Source organism: Rhinopithecus bieti, unplaced genomic scaffold (assembly GCF_001698545.2).
Source record: "Rhinopithecus bieti isolate Rb0 unplaced genomic scaffold, ASM169854v2 scaffold_5216, whole genome shotgun sequence".
Taxonomy (NCBI): domain Eukaryota; kingdom Metazoa; phylum Chordata; class Mammalia; order Primates; family Cercopithecidae; genus Rhinopithecus; species Rhinopithecus bieti.
The window spans coordinates 897658-921326 of NW_016805021.1; the positions used below are offsets into that span (position 1 = coordinate 897658).

The 23669-nt window shown below is 41.5% G+C and overlaps 1 protein-coding gene and 1 pseudogene across 1 annotated transcript in view; one reads left to right on the top strand and one right to left on the bottom strand.

Annotated features, from left to right (window-relative positions):
* HOMER1 (homer scaffold protein 1) overlaps positions 1 to 22168 on the bottom strand; it is a 141046-nt gene extending 118878 nt beyond the window's left edge. The window contains 1 exon segment of the mRNA XM_017870906.1: positions 21759 to 22168. Within this exon segment, the coding sequence (XP_017726395.1) occupies positions 21759 to 21763 (5 nt within the window). The 5' untranslated portion in view covers positions 21764 to 22168.
* Positions 19426 to 19903, top strand: LOC108528903 (60S ribosomal protein L29-like; annotated as a pseudogene).
* Positions 22169 to 23669: the final 1501 nt, after the last annotated feature.

A 23669-nucleotide genomic window follows, 5' to 3' on the forward strand; every position in this document is an offset into this window, starting at 1 on the left:
ACAGGTCAGGTGCCAGTGGCTCACGTCTGTAATTCCAGCACTCTGGGAAGCTGAGGTGGGTGGATCACTTGAGTTCAGGAGTTCAAGACTAGCCTGAGCAACATGACAAAATGTACCATCTCTACAAAAAATAGCTGGGCACAGTGGGGTGTGCCTGTAGTCCCAGCTATTTGGTGGTGAGGCAAGAGGGGAAGTAGGAGGCAGAGGATCACTAAAGTCCCGGAGTTTGAGGGTGCAGTAAGCCGAGACTGTGCCACTACACTCCAGCCTGCATGACAGAGCAAGACTTTGTCTTAAAAAAAAAAAAGGAGTTAAAAAATAAAATTCAGTTGAGTACTAGAAATGTAACTGAATACTCACCCTTCTTGCTTGGGCTCTCTTTATGTAGAAAATCAGCCTGTGTCACATGTGCTGTCATGAGTTACTGTGATACTGGCAATATATGTCCGGGGAAGAAATGAAAGGTTTTCCTTCCATCTCATTTTCTTCTTGACTAATGAACACTATCACAGCAGTTCTGGAACTGCTTAGTCAACTGGTTGTTTTCCTTATATACAAAATAAAGTAAAATGTAGCAAAAAAACAAAAATCCATAGTAACAATAGCTATGAGTTATTGAGAAGTTACTATGTGCAACAAACACTTTTAAATTTGTTTATTAAGCAAACTTGTTTATTTTAATCCCTTCATCTTCATAATTGTATCCCCATTTTACAGATGAGGAAACTGAGACACACAAAACTACCCTGCCCAAGATTATGGAGCTAATAAGAGGATCACTAATTTAAATGTAGCCACTACCTGGCTCTAGAGACCTCACTTGATTGCTAAGTTCTGCCTGTACTGTATCATGCTACACTTTACCATAGTCACAGCTTTTGTGGCCTAAATCCCTATCCCAAAGTTAAAAAAAGTCCCCTAAGGGATCCAGTCCAATCAATTTAGAGCTTAATAATGAAGTTATATAACAATGCATAAAGTAAAATTCATTTCATGTTGAGGCCTCTGTCTTTTAACTACTTCTGTCACTTAACAAATATTGCTTTAGTTACACGCATTCTATCATGAAAGTCCCCATATAAAAAAAAAAATCCACTATTGAGGCTGTAATAGAATTAGTACAGGGGTACAGTTACTTTGGGTGAAACTACTTTGACTGAAAAGTATACCCTGTCTAGAAAGACTAAAAATATTTATCAAGAATAAGGAAGATAGGATAACTTCTAAAACTGTTTCCAAAATAATAATATACTGAATTCTCAGTAAGAATCAGAACAATGTTTAAGTGCTTATACCAATCAATTAACTTCTGCGACTTTCCTAGGTATGAAAGAAGGAAAAAAAACCCTACCTTATTAAAGAATCCCTATACACTTTGGTTCACACGAGCGCAAGTGCTTTGTGTGTGGTATGTGTACTGAGCAGTAGTAGGAAATGGGAATATAAATATTAAATGCAGTCCCAGCCCTCAAAAGACTTCTAAGACTTTCCACAGGACTTGGTTTCAGGATGTTTTCCACAGAAAAGACATCAAATGTTTAAAAAATTGGTGACATTTTGGAAAACTTAATAATTACTAGGTTGGTCTTCCAAGATAAGAGATGTCCTACATAGAAGGAAAAGGGCCGCTAAGGGGGAAAAAAGTGATACATATATTAAAATAACAGAATAGAACACTACAAAAATGGGATATATCCACTTCTTGCTTTATTTTCAGCAGAATGAAGAAAATGAATTTTTTTTTTTTTTAAAGACAGAGTCTCACTCTGTCGCCCAGGCTGGTGTGCAGTGGCACGATCTTGGCTCACTGCAACCTCCGCTTCCCAGGTTCAAGCGATTCTGGTGCCTCAGTCTCCCAAGTAGCTGGAATTACAGGCATGCGCCACCACACCAGGCTAATTTTGTATTATTAGCTGAGATGGAGTTTCGCCATGTTGGCCAGGCTGGTCTTGAACCCCTTGACCTCAGGTGATCGCCTGTCTCAGCCTCCCAAAGTGCTGGGATTACAGGCGTGAGCCACCGCATCTGGCTTGAAAATGAAAACTCTTCTAACACACTCTGCTAACCCTTCTAACTCTACTGTGCTCTTCAGGTACAATAATAACTAGATTTAGACGGCTTCAAGAACACCAGAATGTGTGGCTTCTAATCTCAGCTGGGACCTTTAAGTTACTCAGTACTGTCTCCCACTCTTCCCTCTATTACCAAGGCTCTGACAACCTTTACATCCCCACACTTTGCAGATGGCCCTGCCTTTTATCATTCACTGGAATGAAGTTCCATGAAGGCAAGGCTCTGTTCACAGCTCTCATAAACTTAGAACACTGCCTGACATGTAACAGGTAATCAATGTTTGTTAAATCAATGAATGAACGGAAGAAACAAAGGCCATCAGCTAAGGAATTCCCTCAGTCTCCTGCTTTAACCTACAAACTAGTCATATCCTTTCCTTCAGTCTATGAGGACAATATTCCTCCTACTGAAGGTTAACTCCTCCACCTGTGCTCCATATTGCATTCTCGCCCATCTCTTTCTCAATAATTATCCCTTTCTACTCTAATATTTTAAATACACCTTGCCATGGACTCCTTTGCCAGATCCTAAAAATAATGCTTAATCCCATTCCGTAAGCAAAACCAAAAGAATTTCCTGAACCCGAGAGCTTGCTTAAAGCTACTATTTCAAAGATGCTTGGTCTTAAAGGAGAAGCAGACACATTTCTAGTGTCTGCTCCTCATCCTTCAACACCTTCACTTCATGACAATCTGATTTCCACCCTAGGCTTCTCAAATTCAAGGTAAGATTGTTAAAGGACCATAACTTATCCAATCTAATTATTTCTTGCCTCATTTAATGTTTCTGCTACATTTGATCCTGGCTACTACTCGTTTCTTGAAACTCACTCCCTTTCTTGGCTCTTTTGACACTATTCTCACCTGACAGCTTTCTTAGCTGTCCCTTAAATGACTATTCCCAGAGATGCCTGATCTGCTAATATAAATACCCTGCATGAGCTCATCCACATTCACAGCTCCAACCAAAAATTATATATTCTGACTCCCAAAACTCTATCCCCAGCCCAGTTCTCTTTTCCTGAATACTAGACCAACAATATCCAATTATAAAGCATTCCCACGTGGTTGACCACAAATATCTCAGGGTTCCTTCAATTTGTCATCTCACCTTGCTACAAACTTGTTTCTCTCCTCTTGGTTCCCTTTATCAACTAATGGCTGACCAAGGCAATCTCTTTTACCTCATAATATCTATCTAGATCACTGTCAACTCCTATAGACATTACTACTTGAATCTCTTGAATTCAAGCCCTGTTCTACTCGGTTTTAATTCAAGCCATTATTCTTGACTAAATTGCTGCAATTAACCTATCTTGCAATTGAGTGTCTCAGCTGGGTGCGGTGGCTCACACCTGTAATCCCAACACTTTGGGAGGCCAAGGCGGGTGGAACACTTGAGGTCAGGAGTTCCAGACCAGCCTGACCAACATGGTGAAACTCTGTCTCCACTGAAAAACACAAAAATTAGCCAGGCATGATGGCGAGTACCTGTAATCCCAGCTACTCCGGAGGCTGAGGTGGAAGAATCGCTTGAACCCAGGAGGGGGAGGTTGCAGTGAGCCAAGATTGCGCCATTGCACTCCAGCCTGGGCAACAAGAGTGAAACTCAGTCTCAAAAAAAAAAGTGTCACTGAGACACCCAAGCATTTCTTTCTCTCTCTCTCTCTCTCTCTCTCACACACACACACACACACACACACACACACACACACACACACCTGCCTTCTCCAAGTCCAAAACTTCCTCCATATTGCAGCCTGAGTAGTTGATCTAAAATACAAGCGTGGTAATAACTACCAACTTAAAATTGTTCTATTGCTCACCATTACTTAACCACTTCTAAAGTTGTATGCAGGAAGAAGTTACTATTCTCCGTTATCATTTCTATTTTTATATGTTTTATTATACACACATTAAATATGTATATTTATATATTAATACAGAGAGTACATGTAATTTTATAAATATACACATATGAAGGAAGACGTTCAAAATCTTTGATATGGGTACTGCATCAAAAATATTTAAAGACAGCCGGGTGCGGTGCCTCATGCCTGTAAACCCAGCACTTTGGGAGGCCAAGGCGGGTGGATCACAAGGTCAGGAGATCGAGACCATCCTGGCTGACATGGTGAAACCCTGTCTCTACTAAAAATACAAAAAATTAGCCAGGCGTGGTGGCAGGCACCTGTAGTCCCAGCTACAGGCAGAAGAATGGCGTGAACCCGGGAGGCGGACCTTGCAGTGAGCCGAGATCGCACCACTGCACTCCAGCCTGGGCGACAGAGTGGACTCCGTCTCACAAAAATAAATAAATAAATAAATAAAATTTTTGAAGACCATTACATTAATCTAGAGGAAGAGTACAATCCTCTTAACATGACATAGTCATGATCTGGCCTCTATCCTTCTAGTCACATCTCCCTTAACTACCTTAACTTTCCAATTAGCGTAATTCACCTCTGAAGCTTTTTACCCATGCCACCTCTCAGCCTAAAATACCCTAACAACTACTCATACATCTTCCCCTCCCCCAACTCTTATTTGTTCATTAAGGCTCAAAACAAACATGACTGGCTATGTGAAGCTTTCTCTGACCTTCCAAGGTAGAGGTGGGCACTTCCTTCTCCGTGCTACCAAACACAACATACATCTCTATTATAGCACTTGAATCACAGTACTATAATTTCTTGTTTACATGGCTATCTATTCATCTTTGTACTACCAGTGCCTGGCATGACTCATGACATAAATTAAGTGCTTACTGTTTTTTACAAGTGCTCATGAGGCACAGTGTTAGGAGACAAACTATAGCAACACCTTAGTTACCTGACACAGCTGAGTCAGTGCTCTCTTTTCCTTAGGTTTGGGCTAATCAATTTTAAGTTTTTAATTTTAAGATGTGCTTACATCATGCATTGGATTTTCAGATGTTGGTTACAGGGAGAGATTTTTAGAAAGCCAACACTTTATCATCCACCAAATTGCAATCAATTAACTGTCAACAGTGTCAACACATTCCAACACTGTTCTGAAAGATGCCTTATAGAAATTCAAAAGCTAAGGGCTCAGTGATTCTGGTCAAACATGGCAAATTAATTATACTCATTTATCTTCCTTTTCCAAAATTCCACTAAAATGAAAGTGAAGGGGGAAAAAACAAGGTATAAACCTATAACACCAAAGACTGTAAAAAGCAGTAGCAGTTCTTAAGTAACTTTAATACAGTTTTCAAAACGTATTAAAGATGGAAAATAGAAGGAATGGTGCCTGGTTTGACAAAACCAAGGAAACTATAATAAAAGTGCCTGCAAAGAGGGAACTAAGTGAACAACCTGCTGGCTAGAATTTAGAAGCAAAGGGACTGCAGAGGAGGTGTGAAGTATGCAACTGAAATGGAGGAATTGACTGAAGGTTTAAATAACAGAGAAATGAGACTCCCACCCCTTCCCACAGTCAATCAACTACCTTTTCCAATAGCAGAAGACAGGAGTGGGGCCTAAAATAGGAGCACCAGGAGAAAGGCTGCAAACAGAACCTTGTCCCTGCAAAAACCTTCCCCTTCCTGACTTTCAGATTACAGCGGATGATATGCCTCGGAGGTATATAACAGAAGAATATACTTACCTTGCTCTCAGAATGTCAAGATTAGAACTCTACACTGGAAGATTCTCCTCTAAAGAAAATGAAAAGTGTCATAGAAAAACTTACAATCTTAGACAACAGACCTCCCCAAACTTGGGAATCAACCAAAAAAATTTAGGCCAGTTCACCATCTAAATATCTAAGTTGAAGTCCACCAGTGACAGGCCTCACTGATTCACAAAAAGCTTTTAATCACCTTTTTAGTATCATACACAGCTGAGGCTCACTAGATATTCCAGAATAGTTTCCAAAATGAAGTAAGAAACTAAACCAACAAAAAGGAACACAAAAGAAAGACAATTTAGGGAATAAAAAAATTTCAGGCCAGGCACGGTGGCTTATGCCTGTAATTCCAGCTCTTTGGGAGGCCAAGGTGGGTGGATCACTTGAGGCCAGAAGTTCGAGACCAGCTTGGCCAACATGGTGAAACCCCATCTCTACTAAAAAATACAACAATTAGCCAGTTGTGGTGGCATGCACCTGTAGTCCCAACTACTTGGGAGGCTGACACAGGACAATTGCTTGAATTCAGGAGGCTGCAGTGAACTGAGATCACACCACTGCACTCTAGCCTGGGTAATAGAGTGAGACTTTGTCTCAGAAAAGAAAAGAAAGGAAGGGAAAGGGAAAGGGAAGGAAAGGAAAAGAAAAGAGAAAGAAAGAAATATGTAGGCTTCAACAATACTGGACAAACTTAAGGATATCTAGACAGAATAAATAACTTAGAAGTAAGATTTCTTCCAAAAGCAGAAAACTTCAGAAGTCAAAGCAGTATCTGGTAGTTTAAAAAACAATACATTCAGAAATATCAAAAAGCAGAACTCTGACCAAGAAATGGGCATAACTGTTACAAGTAATCAGGTTTAATAAGATTAGAGACCAGTTTCAAGTTGTCTTGGATATTTTTGCTTATTAAAAAATAGACAGGGCTGGGTGCAGTGGCTCACGCCTATAATCCCCGCACTTTGGGAGGCTGAGGTGGGTGGATCACCTGAGGTCAGGATTTCGAGATTAGCCTGGCCAACACAGCAAAACCCAGTCTCTACTTAAAAAAAAAAATACAAAAATTAGCCAGGCATGGGGGTACGCATCTGTAATCCCAGCTATTCAGGAAGCTGAGACAGGAGAATCATTTGAACCCGGGAGACGGAGGTTGCAGTGAGCCAAGATCGTGCACTACAGCCCAGGAGAGAGAGTAAGGCTCTGTCTCAAAAGCTTACTCAAGTTCTTCCCCCTTAGTTCAAACTTAGTTTTTGCAACTTCAAAAGGAAGGGGCAGCAAGCAAGCAAGCATACTTTAGGAGTCACTGAAGCTTTTGAATGGACAAAAGTTTTTCACATTTGATTTGTAAGCTTCATTTATCAAATGCAGTCACTCTCAAAGAAGTTCCCTGGACCAGCAGCATCAGCATGCCCTGGGAATCTGTTAGAAGAGCAAATTCATGGACCCCATTCCTAGATCCACTGAATCAAAACTCTGGGGTAAAGGAAGTCCAGCAATCTGTGTTTCTTTTTAACAAGGCCTCGAGGTGATTCTCATGCAGGTTCAAAATTGAGAACCACTGATTTAATAAGCATTTCTGCCACTGTCATACTAGATGCTGATGCTCTGGTCATGGACCCCATTACTAGACCCACTGAAGCAAAAACTCTGGGGGTAAAAGAAGTCCAGCAATCTGTGTTTCTTTTTAACAAGGCCTCGAGGTGATTCTCATGCAGGTTCAAAATTGAGAGCCACTGATCTAATAAGCATTGCTGCCACTGTCATACTAGATGCTGATGCTCTGGTCTTTCTTCTTCAGTCAAGAGTTAAAGCATTTCCAGGCCAGGTACAGTGGCTCACCCCTGTAATCTCAGCACTTTGAGAGGTCGAGGAGGGCGGATCACCTGAGGCCTGGAGTTCCAGACCAGCCTGACCAGCATGGAGAAACCCCGTCTCTACTAAAAATACAAAATTAGCTTGGTGTGGTGGTGCATGCCTGTAATCCCAGCTGCTCAGGAGGCTTAGGCAAGAGAATCACTTGAACCTGGCAGAGGTTACAGTGAGCTGAGATCGCACCATTGCACTCCAGCCTGGGCAACAAGAGTAAAACTCCGTCTCAAAAAAAAAGAAAAAGTTAAAAAAAAGAGTTAAAGCATTTCCAAACTGCCTGTATCTGACCTACATTAGAGTAACACAGTTGCTAGTAGGAACTCAAAAAATGTTTGCTGAATAAGGGATCAGGCTTCAGATGTCTTTCTTTGGCCAGAGGGTTTTAAGAATACACTGGATATGAATGGTTTTAGGCAGGATCTCTTCTCTTCACTTTCCTACAGTCCCCACCAGTCCCAACTGTCTTCTATCTCATATTATCACACATTTTTCTGGTCAGCCAATGACAGCATAAGAGTTTGAAAGCTCTGGGAAAAATAATTCCAAAAAAAAAAATAATTTTAAATATGGATACAATATGGTCCAATCTTCTCTTACAAGTGAGGAAATCAAGTAACTTACAACTACCTCGGGATGATTCAGAAATTGTACAATATGCTACAATTGGTCCTTCTACTTGCAGGTCTCCACTTTATTATTTTGTTTGTTTGTTTTGTTTTGAGACAAAGTCTTGTTCTGTCACCAGGCTGGTGTGCAAAGTGGCGCGATCTCAGCTCATTGCAACCTCTACCTCCCAAGTTCAAGCAATTCTCCTGCCTCAGTCTCCCAAGTAGCTGGGACTACAGGCGCGTACCACCACGCCCAGTTAATTTTTGTATTTTTAGTGGAGATGGGGTTTCACCATGTTGGCCAGGATGGTCTCGATCTACTGACCTTGTGATCTGCCCACCTCGGCCTTCTAAAGTGCTGGGATTACAAGTGTGAGCCACCATCCCCAGCAAGGTCTCCACTTTTAAGCCCCAGGAAAAATGTTTCAAGATAGCATCTCAAGCTTTCTTTTTCTGGTCTGAACTCTTTAGAAAACTAGAGCCTGCCTATGTATTATGTAAATAGATGCATAAGTATTCCAGAGGCTCATGAGCCCAATAACTACAAAGGCAGTTAACAAGGCCGACTGATGGCATTTACATGTTAATATCAACTTTGAAAACTCTATACCAAAAACATGTAATAACATTTCATTTATGAGAAGTACTTAAATGTATTCAAAATACAGTTGACCCTTAAACATGGATTTGAACTGCACCAGTATACTTACAATAATGTTTTACAACTGATTTTTTTCAATAAATGTATTAGAAAAATTTTGGAGATTTGCTATAATTTGAAAAAACTTATAGACTAACTGCATAGCTTAGAAATATTGAAAAAATAGAAAAAGGCATTATGAGTGCATAAAATATGTAGATTCTAGTCTATTTTTTCATTTACTACCATAAAATACACACAAATCTATCACAAAGAGTTAAAATTTATCAAAACGTAGGCAAAAACTTACAGACCATACATGGCACATCTAGAAAACTGCAAATACACATAAAGATGCAGTATTACATCATAGCGTAACATTAACTAGTACATACTGTTCTACTGTAATAATTTGTAGCTAACTCCTGTTGCTATTGCAGTGAGCTCAAGTGTTCTGAGTGTCTGCTTAAAATGCCACAGTAAATTGTGTATCACAACAGTAAAATCACGGTTCTTGCATGTTTTTCATCCTTTTTAGTGCAATACCATAAACTTTGAATAACACCACGAGACCCATATGAAGTGCCACTAGCGATGCTGGAAGTGCTCCCAAGAAGCAAAGTCATGCTATCACAAGAAAAAGCTGAATTGCCTGATATGTGCTGCAGATTGAGGTCTGCAGCTGTGGTTGCTTACCATTTCAAGATAAATGAACCCAGAGTAAGGACCATTGCAAAAAAAGAAAAGAAAATTTGTGAAACCATCTTACCAGCAGGTGCAAAACCTTGCACTTTTGCAAAATACCTTTTTTCTCATATTGAAAATGCAGCTTCTATGTGGATGAAGGATTACTATTAAAAAAAAATAGCTATTTAATATGAATTGAGAAAAAGCAGTTTTTTGATAACTTAAAGCAAAAGAAGATGAAGGATCTAAAGCCAGAGAATTTAATGCCAGGAAAGGATGGTTTGATAATATTAGAAGAGCTTTGGCTTAAAAAATGTCCAGATAACAGGAAAAGCAGCTTCTGCCCACTAAAAGGCAGTAGATGAGTTCCTAGATGCCATTAGGAAAATCACTGAGGAGAAAGGATATTTGTCTGAACAGGCTTTTAATGCAGATGCCTCTGCCACCACAGATGGCAAAACCAATCCCTCCTCTTCCTCAGCCTACTCAATGTGAAGACAGTGAAGATGAAGACCTTTAAGATGATTCACTTCCATGTAATAAACAGTAAATATATTTTCTCTTCCTTTTCTTTTGAGACAGAATTTCTCTCTGTCACCCAGGCTGGAGTGCAATGGCATGATCTCAGCTCACTGCAACCTCTGTCTCCCAGGATCAAGCGATTCAGCTCAGCCTCCTGAGTAGCTGGGACTACAGGCGTGTGCTACTACACCCGGCTGATTTTTGTATTTTTAGTAGAGATGGGGTTTTGCCATGTTGGCCAGGCTGGTCTCAAACTCCTGGTCTCAAGTAATCCACCTGCCTCAGCCTCCCAAAGTGCTTGGGACTATAGGCGTGAGCCACTGCACCCAGCCATTTGTGTGTGTGTGTGTGAGACAAGGTCTGACTCTACTACCTAGGCTGGAGTGCGGTGGCAGGATCTCAGCTCACTGCAACCTCTGCCTCCCGGGCTCAAGCCATCCTCCTACCTTGGCCTCCCCAGTAGCTGGGACTACAGGTGTGTACCACCATAACTGGCTAATGTTTGTATTTCTGTAAAGACTGGTTTTCACCATGTTGCCCAGGCTGGTTTCAAACTTGTAAGCTCAAGCCATCTGCTGCCTGGGCCTCCCAAAGTGCTGGGATTACAGGCGTGAGCCACTGCACCTGGCTCCTTATGATTTTAATAACACTTTCTTTTCTTTAGCTTACTTTACTGTACAAATACGGCATATAAAACATATAACATACAAAATATGTGTTAATCAACTGTTTATGTTATTGATAAGGCTTTCCAGTCAGCTGTAGGCTATGAGTAATTAAGCTTTGGGAGAGTCAGAAGTTAAATGTGAGTTGGTGGGGCAAGTAGTACCTCTAACCTCCACCATGTTCAAGGGACATTGTATAATGTATTGTGCGAGACTTACTTACACTAAAATTAAAATGCAGCTTTTTTCAGTACCATCTAGAAGGAAAACAACATACATTTAATGAACTCATCTATAAGAAACTAAGTTTGCAGTAAAATTAAGTCTCTGTAAACCACTATAAGGACTTAGAAACCCTTCTCCAAATGAATCTATATCTATGTAAGCATGCATTGAGGAGCACCTGTTCTAATGGTAAGAACCCCAAGGAGCTGGGGAATCCAGCACATGATCTGCCATGTCAAAGCTGCATAACCTCCCATAGTCACAGTTTCCCTTTGGGCTGCATCTCCTTCTCCACAAAAAGTACAGTTTAGTGCTAATACGCTAATAACTGACAAGAGGAATACTCCTTACACTTAAACAAGTTTTGCTAGCACTACAGTAACTGCTTCTTTAGCCAATCTTGAAAAGAATGAGATAAAATTTGAGATAAAGCTAAAATTGATACAAATATCTGTAAGTATCCAGATGTAAGAACAGTGACTGGTCCTGATAACTTTTTTTTTTTTTTTTTTTTGAGACAGAGTCTGGCTCTGTCACCAAGCTGGAGTGCAGTGGCGCAATCTTAGTTCACTGCAACCTCTGCCTCCTGGGTTCAAGCAATTCTCCTGCCTCAGCCTCCCAAGTAGCTGGGATTACAAGTGTGCACCACCAAGCCCAGCTAATTTTTGTATTTTTAGTAGAGACAGAGTTTCACTATGTTGGCCACGATGGTCTCGATCTCTTGACCTGGTAATCCGCCTGACTTGGCCTCCCAAAGTGCTGGGATTACAGACGTGAGCCACCGTGCCCTGCCAGTCCTGATAACATTTTACTGTAATCGATATTTTTTTTAAACCCTCACCCTTAAAACCCAAGAGAAGTTCTCTTTTTAATACCCTTACCCTTAAAACCCAAGAGAAGTTCTAAAACTTAATATGTTCATTATAGAGAAACTACAAGATTCAGAAAGACTAAAAAACAAAATTTTACAATCTTACCTCCCAGAAATAAACATGGTAGCACTTTAATGAGTCTCTTTCAAACATTTTTATGCATACACAGAATTTTATATACTTGAAGTCATTCAGAACATACAATTTCGTATCCTGATTTCTAACTGACCACTGTACCATCTTTGAAAGCATTCTTTGGGATAGCTTCTACCACATGAATAGCCTATAATGTAACATTCTAGATTTTACACTGATTACTCAGAATATACAGTTAACCCTTGAACAATTTGTGAGTTAAGGATACTGACTTATGCTCAGTAAGAAATCTGCATATAACTTTTGACTCCTCAAAAACTTTACTCATAACCTATTGTTCACTGGAAACCTTATTGATAACATAGTCAATTAACATCTTTTGTGTATGTATTATATACTGTACGCATACAATTAAGTAAGCTAGAGAAAAAAACATGTTATTAAAAAAATCAGGCCAGGCATGGTGGCTCATGCCTATAATCCCTACACTTTGGGAGGCTGAGGCAGGCAGATCACTTGAGGTCAGGAGTTCGAGACCAGCCTGGCCAACACGGCAAAACCCCATCTCTACTGAAAATACAAAAATTAGCCAGGTGCGGCCGCATGGGCCTGTAATCCCAGCTACTCAGGAGGCTGAGGCAAGAGAATCACTTGAACCCAGGAGGCAGAGGTTGCAGTGAGCCAAGACTGCGCCACCACACTCCAGCCTGGGTGACAGAGTGAGACTCTGTCGCAAAGAAAAAAAAAGAAAAGAGGCCGGGTGCAGTGGCTCACGCCTGTAATCCCAGCATTTTGGGAGGTAGAGGCAGGCAGTTCACCCGAGGTCAGGAGTTCAAGACCAGCCTGGCCAACACAGTGAAACCCCATCTCTACTAAAAATACAAAATTAGCCAGGCAGGATAGAGCAAAACTCTGCCACCAAATAAAAAAAAAAAAAAAAAAGAAAGAAAGAAAGAAAAAAGAAAATCATAAGAGAAAAATGTATTTACTATCTATTAAGTGGAAGTGGATCATCATAAATATTCTTATCTTCCTCATCTTCACATTGAGTAGGCTGAGGAGGAGGAAGAGGAAGGGTTGGTCTTGCTGTCTTGGAGTAACAAGAGGTGGAAGAAACTCTGCATATAAGTGAACCCACACAGTTCAAACATGTGTTGTTCAAGGGCATCTGTACTAAAATGTTGCAAAATACAATTAAACAGCAATGTCATCATTAATGTCTATTTCCACTATACTAATATAGGCATAGCAATAAATATCAATTTAACAATAGTAAAATACTAAATGAAAGCAACAATGAAATACACAACTAAAATCTTACAGATTATCAGTTGGGTAAGGAAAACAGCAGCCTGCAAGATCTAGAATTTTTTTTTTTTTAATCAACAGAATCTCAAGAAAGATGAGTTTAAGAGTGACTTGGGAGTAATCCCATTGAGCTTAATGTATACAGATCCCTGGCAATACTGAGTACACAAGAGTAGGAGGAATCCTCAATCTGTAAACATCTTGGGAGCTGGCAGAGTGATTAAGCAAAGCACACAAATTTTAATGTTAAAAGCCATGAGACAGTGATTCATAACGGAGTAACAAAGAAAACAGCACTGTTTTACAAAGGAATAAGCAGGAAAAAAAAAGAAGCACAGAAAGGTAAAGGGATAGGCTAAATAACTTAAATATTGTAATAGGTTCAAAATAACTGTCCCATATACATTTAGGAATGTGCAGACTTATCTTCCAGGAAGACTGACTGATAGAAATTTCTCATATGAGTATTTTGAGGTCTTTGATAGTCATGTCCTAAAGATCATTATTAAGAGTCTAATGAGGGAAACTGGAAAGTAACTGGGCAGAAAATTCCAACTCACACAAAGAAAGTCTTGTTCAGAACAACCCTTATAAATACTTAAATAAAACAGAAGAAAGACAATAACGACTTAAGATTGAGATATACATAAATATAAAGGTAATTCAAAAATTTATCTAGAAAAATTATCAGAAAAATAATTGGTATATCCAACTATTGGCCCAATTGCTAGAAATCAGGATTTTCTGTATATGAGCGCTAATTCCCACAAATCCTTTCAACTAATATTGCACATGTGTACTGCACTATGAATTTGTGGGTTAGGAAGCACAATGTATAATACCCAAAGAGATATGTATCAGAGCTATATCTCTCAGTAGACTTCTATTGAGATTCCCCAATTAGGCTGGGAGCAGTAGCTCATGCCCATAATCCCAGCACTTTGAAAGGCCGAGGTGGGTGGATCACTTGAGGTCAGGACCAACATGGTCCACCTCTATCAAAAATACAAAAATTAGCCAGGTGTGGTGGCGCACCCGTAGTCCCAACTACTAGGGAGGCTGAGGCAGGAGGAGCACCTGAGCCTGGGAGATGGAGGTTGCAGTGAGCTGAGATTGCGCCACTTCACTCCATCTTGGGTGACACAGCAAGACTCCGTCTCAAAAAAGACTTCCCAATTAGACAATGACAAATTAGGAACAAACTATTCTATGGAGGGGGGTGGAAATCAAGGACATTCTCCTCTACAGGCCTCTGGACTCTGAGGCATGTGACCACATGGATCCAGACATGCCAACAGACATGACATAATAAACATGACTTTCAATGACCTTATAAAGTAATGAAATTGCTTTAGTATCTGCGTTCCCTAAGCACAGTTTTTTGTTTGTGTTTAATTTCTATGCAACTCTCACTTGGTAATTTTACAAAAAGCCCTCAATTCTTATAACTTTTGTGCCTGGAGGACTTGGTGCCAACACTTCTCAAAAGATAACATTGAAACTCTTCTTGTTTTATGGAAGAACATTAAAAAAAGATGTTTGTAAAGCCGAGGTAATTTTTTAAGCTAATATTAATATTAGGTGTTAAGAGATAAAGGTGATTTTTTTAAAAGAGAAAACGCAAAGGTAAGTGCACTATGAAGATAAAACATTGATTAGATCACTGGTTTGGGGGGGTTTTATAAACAATTTTATTTTCTGATACAAGACAGAAAACAATGACTTTTGCGCCTTCCTTTTAGTCTACCGTGTTGACAGGAAAAAAACATAATAAGGGTAAATAAAATCTCAGTTCTTAACTAACGTCAAATTTAGTTCAGACTATATAAAATTATTTTAAGCTACCACAAGATCCCATACTGGCTTCACAATCATTTTGTGTGGGACCAAAACCTCACTGAAAGAGAGTTAATAAGGAATTGACCCTATAATTAATTATTATTATCCGAAGTATTTAGAGACAAAAAACAAATTAAATTAATTCTAAATTGTACTTATCCAGAGGAATGACAATTTTTAAAAACTTTAAAAACAAGATTTTTTAAAAATGCAAGTAGAAGAAAAAGGCAAAACAAAAAAGATTTATGTGTTCAATAATTTCCTCAAAAATACTGTTAAACAAACACCAACTTGATTCTTTCAGTTTCGATCTTTTTTTTCCTTTCTCAGGCATTTCATGAAGGGAGCACAGGAAATGATAATGTGTTACACTCAGGCAGCATTGGGAAAAGGGGTATCAAAAGGTATGCACTGTTAAATTAAGAACATAAGTTCCATCAATAAAGTTGACTCTTTTAACAGAGAGTTCATCATTGGATGTCCTAATTTATAGGATACGGATTGAGGTGTGCTATAAAAAGTAAGATTAAAATACATTGATTTGGCCAGGCGTGATGGCTCAACAGCAAGGCAGATGTTATCACTTGAGTCCAGGAGTTCAAGACCAGCCTGGGCACCTGATGAAACCCCCATGTCTACCAAAAAGGTACAAAAATGAGCTGCCAATGGTGGTGTGACCCAGCTACTCGGGAGGCTAAACGTAGGGACTGCTTGAGCTGAGAGGTCAAGGCTGCAGTGAGCCACTGATGCACCACTGCCATCCAGCATGGGTCCACTGACTGTTCAAATAAATAAGATAGTTAAAATATATAGTATATCATAATATATATATATATAATTTTATTCACATACTGAAGACCATTGAATTATTAGTTTTCAAAAAGTTTTACCTACTCTTGGCTGGGTGCAGTGGCTCACACCTGTAATCCCAGCACTTTGGGAGGCTGAGGCAGGCAGATCACGAGGTCAGGAGTTTGAGACTACCCTGGCCAATATGGTGAAACCCCATCTCTACTAAAAAATGCAAAAATTAGCTGGGCGTGGTGGCGTACACCAGTAGTCTCAACTACTTGGGAGGCTGAGGCATGAGAAATGCTGGAACCCAGGAGGCAGAGGTTGCAGTAAGCCCAGATCGTGCCACTGCACTCCAGCCTGGGCGACAGAGCGAGACTCTGTCTCCAGAAAAACAAAACAAAAAAGTTTTACCTACTCTTGCAATACTCATTCAATAAGACAGATGTGAAAATTTTATCTGAATTCTTGTATATGGGCTAAAATCTACATAAATATTCCTTATCACATGTAGATTCTTTTGAAATGAAGGTATTTAACAGACCTGAAACTTTGCAATGCCTCAAAAGCACTCAACTTTTCAAAAACAAACAGAAATATTAGCCACAGGTCATAAGGCATTACAAATATGCAACACAAAAAAACTGCACATTTCATTCCATTAGATATGTCCTGAGATATAAATCTACATAAAATGTTTTATAGTCATTTAAAAACCACATCAGAAAAAAATTATATCAGAAAACATTAAGCACTCACCACTCATTTTCCCTACTCTTCTGTCCAGTTAGTCATATTAATCCAAAATAACAATCCAGTAACTAAAAACAAATACTTCAACTAAACATTAAAGACTGAAAAAAAAAAAAATCACATGGCGGTAGAGAGGTCAGACCTTTTGGGATACAACCACCTTTTCTTCTGAGATGTTTAATCACTCAAAACTATAAACTATGAATAAAGACAGTTTCTTCTGTCAACCCCTTAACTCCCAAATTCACTATTTTATGACCCACAGTTAGTGACTCTGCTAAGAACATACCATGCTCTTCGCTACATTATTACCTCTGCACATGAAATGTCCTAATTCTAAAGAAGCTGCATTCAGTCAACTACACATCTCTCAGTCACTATTCCTCCCCTCCCCACTTCGGAACTTTCCAGGGCCTGCCCAATTATCCACTTCCTCTACCCAGCTCTAGTTCATTGTTCTGGCTTGGTGTTTCCACAGGATGCAAGACACAAAATTGAATTTTAAATGATTTTTTAAACTGCTCTCTTATTCTGCTTCCCTGATCATGTTCCTACTCTGCTTAAAACCCTTTAGTAATCTTCACACAGAAGAGAAGTGCTTTTCAAATTACCAGTTGCTACCACAGCGTCATTAAATAAATTGAGTGGGTCACCATCATCAGTCTATCTTAAAAATAAAATAGAATGGAACACAATAGAAACTACCAGAGTGCACCACACAAAGCAAGGGTATTATGTAGTGACATTTTATCATTTATATACAAGCATATTGGGTTGCAATGTAAAGATGGTTATTTTTCCAATGGGTCATAGCCAAAAAAACCTCTAAACACACTAGACTACAGGATAATCCAATCTTTCATTTGATCTACATGGCTCTCCAACCAGCCCCTGCATAATAAGGCTCTAGACCTATCTCTTGCTACACCAAAGGGAGCTGGCTCAAGCAAACAAGCTTGTCATGCCAAACTCATTTGCGGTTCCTCGTTTTAGTGGTGTCAATCACTGTTCCCTCTGCCTTGAATGCCCTCTAATTTTTCTAAGAGGCTCACTTGTACTCATCTTTCAGTATTTAACACCTATCACCTCCTCTACAAAGCCTTTTTATCCTTCCCTCAGCAGCTAATGCCCCAATACCCACTTCGTGTCTCCATAATGCCCTACATTATAGCTCCTACAAAATTTCATTGCACATTTTAATTTTAGGCTTGACTGTCTTCCCAACTTCTAAAGTAAAAACTCACTAAGGGAAGGAGTACATTGTACTAGCCTTCCTATCAGCAGCACTGAGCTAAGTACGTGCACTATAACATAGGTTCGAAGTTGGTAAAATGAACAAATGAAGAATCAAGGACTTGCATCTAACTTGTCTGTTGTCAGAAATGATAGGGTGGTTATCTTTGCAATAAAACCCCTTCATAGTGCTGGAATCAAGATTTTCACATTTTTGCTACAACCCCTAGAGAGCAGAACCCTGCAGTTTGAGGCAGAAGGAGGTGTCAGCTTCCTGTCTTTCAGCAAAGAGACTCAGTTTGGGCTGCAATGTAGCAGCACTCATTTCCACGCTTCCAGAAGTTACCTGGGGAAAGAGGGCGAGGAAGGACTCCAGAAGTTCCCATAAGCAGGTGAGGTAAATCAGAAGCAGCATTAACAGATTTCATTAGCAGGGAGAGCCCTATTTTACGTATAAGCAGCTCTTAATAAGAGAAGGGAGGGAAAGAATTCTTTACCATTGCTGATGGCACAAGGTTGCCAGTATGAGCTAAGTAAAAACAAAGGGTGTCGTGAAGTAACTGGTTGAAGTTACTTGATTTCTGTTGCCTACTCTAATAGTTCTGAAATAGCTACTGACTCACTGCTGTCATTATGAGATACTATTTGGAGGTGGGGGTCATACCTAACAGGGGCTTCTCACAGAGGCTTCAAAACTTTTCAGAGACTTCATTTTATATATGTGAATGCCTTAATTTTTAGGGGATCTGATACACCTATTTTACAAATCCATACTTTAGTTGCCTTCACTGCAATCAGCAGTTCATGCAACATCCAAGATACTTTGACAGACTTTGCCAACTGTCAAGTTTCAGCTGTTCTTTTCCATTTCCACAAAGTTCATAAACTACTATTAGGGGAGCCATAATTTTTTTCTGCCCAATCACTGATTTTATTAAAAATAATTCCTTTGTTTAGACTGCCCCTAGACTTGCAATAATTATCTACAATTAAGACAAAGATAAATCCTTATCATAACCTAACATTAGTTTAAAAAGAAATTTGTAATATATGAAACACTTGACCCACAGTATTAAATTTTAGATACCTATTACAGCAAGGTAATTAAGGATTGCTAAGGTAAAGCTTTAAAGGCCATTTAAAGCCCTGTTTCCTTTTGTTTGAAATAGGTCCAGGCAGCTATGCTAATTCCACAAACATTTATCAGGCATAAATACGCATAAAGTGTAGAAACATCAGCAAAGGCCTTTGCTTTGCTGTACGCTCTTCTACTTCCACCTACCCTTCCTCTCTCAACTCACATAAAACAAGGCACTATCAATGAGAAAGGGTAATAGCCCCAAACACAGGCTTTCCAAAAAAAAATAGCACCACAAAATGCCCACTCCTTTTTCTCCTCAGTCCATATATAGGACTTTATTAACTAAAGGACAGATACATTCATCTATAAACAAATTAATTATGCTAAGTGTCTAAATACATGTTATATGTGGTGCTTACTTTCCCATTTTAAACAATAGCCCCCTCAGTATTAAATTCATCCTGTCTCTTCTGGTTCTAGACACTTCAGGAGCCGCAGCTTAAGGTGCAAACATGACCAAGACCAAGAACCACACCACACACAACCAGTCCCAAAAATGGTACAGAAATGGTATCAAGAAATTCCAATCACAAAGATACGAATCTCTTAAGGGGGTGGACCCCAAGTTCCTGAGGAACATGCACTTTGCCAAGAAACACAAGAAGGGCCTAAAAAAGATGCAGGCTAACAGTGCCAAAGCCATGAGTACATGTGCCAAGGTTATCAAGGCCCTCGTAAAGCCCAAGGAGGTTAAGCCCAAGATCCCAAAGGGTGTCAGCCACAAGCTCAATCAACTTGCCTACATTGCCCACCCCAAGCTTGGGAAGCATGCTTGGGAAGCATGCTCGTGCCTGCACTGCCAAGGGGCTTAGGCTGTCCTGGCCAAAGGCCAAGGACAAGGATCAAACCAAGGCCCAGGCTGCAGCTCCAGCTTCAGTTCCAGCTCAGGCTCCCAAAGGTGCCCAGGCCCCTACAAAGGCTTCAGAGTAGATATCTGTCTGCCAACGTGAGGACAGGACTGGTGCAACCCCCAACCAGGCTGCCACCTGCATGGGGCTGGGGTCCTCCTCTGCTATTTGTACAAATAAACCTGAGGCAGGAAAAAAAAATTCAGCCTAAGCTTTCCTTGGTAAAATGACAGGCATTCATGCAGCTTAAAGGTTGTGGAAAACTGATTTTCTTCCATGATGCTACTACTCCACAGTCTAGACAAAATGCAGCCATCAACATGAAACACTGCTGCTTGATTTTTTTTCCTCCAACATGTTTTAAACAGAGCTGCAGATGCTCAAGGGAAGCCATATTTCTAAGGTTTTGAACAGTAGTATTTTTCAGTATTTTTCTCATGTAAAATTGGTGCAATTCATCCAAAACATTTTCAAATGCCATTATTTTCAGCGTTAAGTGCTTAAACTGCTTAGAGAAAGGTCTCCATCAGAAAGATCGACTTCCAGAAACCAACTAGTGATCATTAAAATAAGGAGAATAAAAAGAAAATAATTCGTTTTTTACAGTTTGAAGAAATCTTTAAGTCATCTCTAATTCCTTCATTTTACAGATAAGAAATAGAGTCCACAGAGGTTAAGCAATTTGCCTCAGATCACTAAGCTACTAATAGCTGCGCTAGAAATAGAATGAGGCATTTTAATTACTCTTAGCAGTACCCCCAAATCATGCAAGTTATATATACTCTCATCACTTGTCATTCAAGTTTTTAAAACCATTATCACTTTGTCATTAATTTCTGAGGAAAGTCTCCTACAACATGTTCTAAATTTTCAAAGTTATGCATATTAAACTTCAAATTCTAACTCCAAAAAGAAGGTACTATTCAAGAACTTTCCTCAGGAGGTTTCAAGCGTGTGTACACCCCTAAACCATCACAATGAATTTCAGAGTCCATTCTTTCAAAATCTGTCCCTCAACTACACTTTAAATGTGTTTGTTCAACGACACACACACACACAAAAGAGAGAAAATTCTGGAAGTTCTTCTGCCAAAACCAACGACAATCTGTCAATGAAATCTGATTACTCCATTAACATATTATGGGTTTCCAGCTTAAATTAGGAAGTGTCACTAGCATTTCATCAACCCACAGTGTGAAGAGTTAATAAAAGACTGGAAAATGCACTCTCGGTTGGTTCTGGGTCCGAAGGAAGGTGTAGATCTTGATACTGTTAACACAAACTGAAGGGCTGAGCTTAAAAGCGAAAAACAAAAGGAGTGAACAAGTTCCTTAAACAAAAAGCCTTTTCCTACGGAATGCACCCGCACCGTGGTGACCGCATCAGTAAGACTGAATTTCAGATTTTCGTTTTAACGTCCCAGTAAATCAATTCTATACATTTTAGCTTTGGATATTCAAGGGCAAAACAGAGGGCACCGTGAGGGCAACAATTTATTCTGGATCACTTTCAAGGGCTGTTGTCTAACCACTCATTACAATCGTTCCTTTGTGCAACTGATTATCTAAAAGTACTGAGAGTGCAGTACTTCTCTTTGAAAGATAACCGTCAGCAAAAGCTAAGATAATGTGATTTTGATTACAAACTGATGCAGCAGTCTGACCAGTAAAGTGTAGAATGCGTTCTTTGTAAATATTACTCACAAATCCATATGCAAGTTACAAACGATATATGTGTTTCTTAATTATGACCTCTGGTACCGCTCTACAAAAATGCAAAAATAACCTAAAAGGTTAGCATGCCTATTTCTTTAAAGTATGACCAGCTTTAGCAAGGTGGCAAGTTTGTTTGAAAACACAAAACACAATCACCACCACCGCTCAATAATACACATACATAAACAGATTCGAAGCTGTGTTAAGCACAAAAATCCTTACCCCATTTTGCCCAATGAAAACTTGCTCTGAAGTTTCAGCTCTTATGCTACGGAATAACTTCCAAAGGAATTTCTCCGTCTGCTATTTCGCAGTTGCTTTTCCACCCCCACCCCCAGATCTTTGTCCGGAGGTATTTCAAGGATGCTGCCAATTCAATTAGTTCTCTTAGGTAAAATGACTTCTCTCTTGTAAACACCAAAACGTTCAAACAGAGGCGGCATTTGCTTATTCGAGTTAAAACGCTTTGCGGAGGAGACAGCGATCAATTCTATTCCACAAAATGAGTCTACAAGTAGGAAAATGCAGAATCTGGCTTCACCGAGTCCTATAAAAAATGAGTTCGCTGGTCATTTCACTCATGTCCTCCTCGACACTCAGGGAGAGCCAGGTAACTCGGCCTTTACAGAGCTAAGGCTGCGGGTTCAAATTTCTCCACCACACCAGGTCCCCGGGGGTGGAGTGAGCAACCAAACGCGACGTGCACGTGAATAAAAATCCCAAAAGCAGTAATGCCACGGCTTCCCTGCGCTCACATTAGGAAAAAAACTACATAGAAAAATCTCCTCGAAGTGCAAACCCGGCAGCTCGCAACCTGCACGGCACTCCACATTGGAATCTGTCTTTTTAAATGTTTCTTCTCCTAAGACTCGGAGCAGAGAAGAGGTGGGGAGGAGGAAGAGAAGGCTGGGCAGGATCGATTCATTCTCCCGAGGAGAATAAACAGAGCCATTTCCAGGCTGGCAGCAGGCTGGGGGCGCAGCGCACGCCGGGGAGCTGGAGGAGGGGGCCCGATCCCACCTCCCTCAGCCCCTTCCCGCCCCCCGCCGCCGAGCACAATGGAGCCCGGCTCGCGCCCGGCCCTTCATTCGCGGCTGCCCCCTCTTCCCTCCTCTCTTCAGAGCACAGCGGATCTGAGGCTCCCGTCGGCGGAGAATGAATGAATCACAGAGCCAAGCCCCACGCTTCCACTGGCGCCCTGCCCCCAGCTCCAGGGCGGGCGAAAGGGGCCGAAGGGTCGACGGGCGCCTGCCCGAGCCGAGGCGTGAGGCTAAGCCCAGGTCGGGGCCAGGAGAGCTGGGCTCGAAGCCGAAGCGCAGCCGCCGCTCCGGCGCCCCCACCCCTGCTCCTCGTCTCTCACGCTCCGCGCCGCCGCCACGCGCCGCCTCACATTCCCCGGGCCCCGCCGCCGCCTCTTCACACTTCCATCAGCGCCCGCCTCCGCCGGCCTCCGGCTCTCGCCGGGCAGAGCAGCGCCAGCCCCGGCGGCCTGAAGCCCGCCGCTGCCTCCGCCTGCACCGGCCGGCTGGCAGAGCGGAGGGTGCTGCTTTCCCAGTCAGCGCCGCCGGCGTGAGGCGAGCGCGGCGGCAGTGGACTGCGGGGGGCGGGAAGGGGGCGGAGAGAACGGGGGGCGAGGGCGGTACCTCCCCCTGCTCGCGGGAGAGGGCGGGAGGCGGTGGCCACCGCGGAGCCGCGGCTAGGGCGCGGACTGGTCCCGGGAGCCCGACGGGCCCTGCGGGCAGTGGGCAGCGGGCAGCGGGAGCAAGCAGCAGCCGCGAGGCGGCGGAGAGGCTGGTGGTGCGGGGCCGAGTGGCCCTCGTGGGGAGCTGGGCCGGCGGCAGGCCCTCAGTCCGTCCGTCTTTGTTTTCCCCCCTCCCCTAGAGGCCGGCGGCTGGCGGGCCGTGCGCTCTGCTCCTCAGCTGGCTCTTGGCCCCGCTCCCGGCCGCCACAGCCTCCTCCGCGCCCCACACCAGGTGCTCGCGCTGTGTCTCCATCCTCCCCGCAGGAGGACCTTTAAATAGCAACGTCAGCGCGCTCCTCTCCGCACACACGTCACCCGCTGCTCACGTCACCGGGGTGCGGGGGATGATGTCACGCGGCCGGAAGTACTGCTAAATTAGGTAAGGAGCAGGG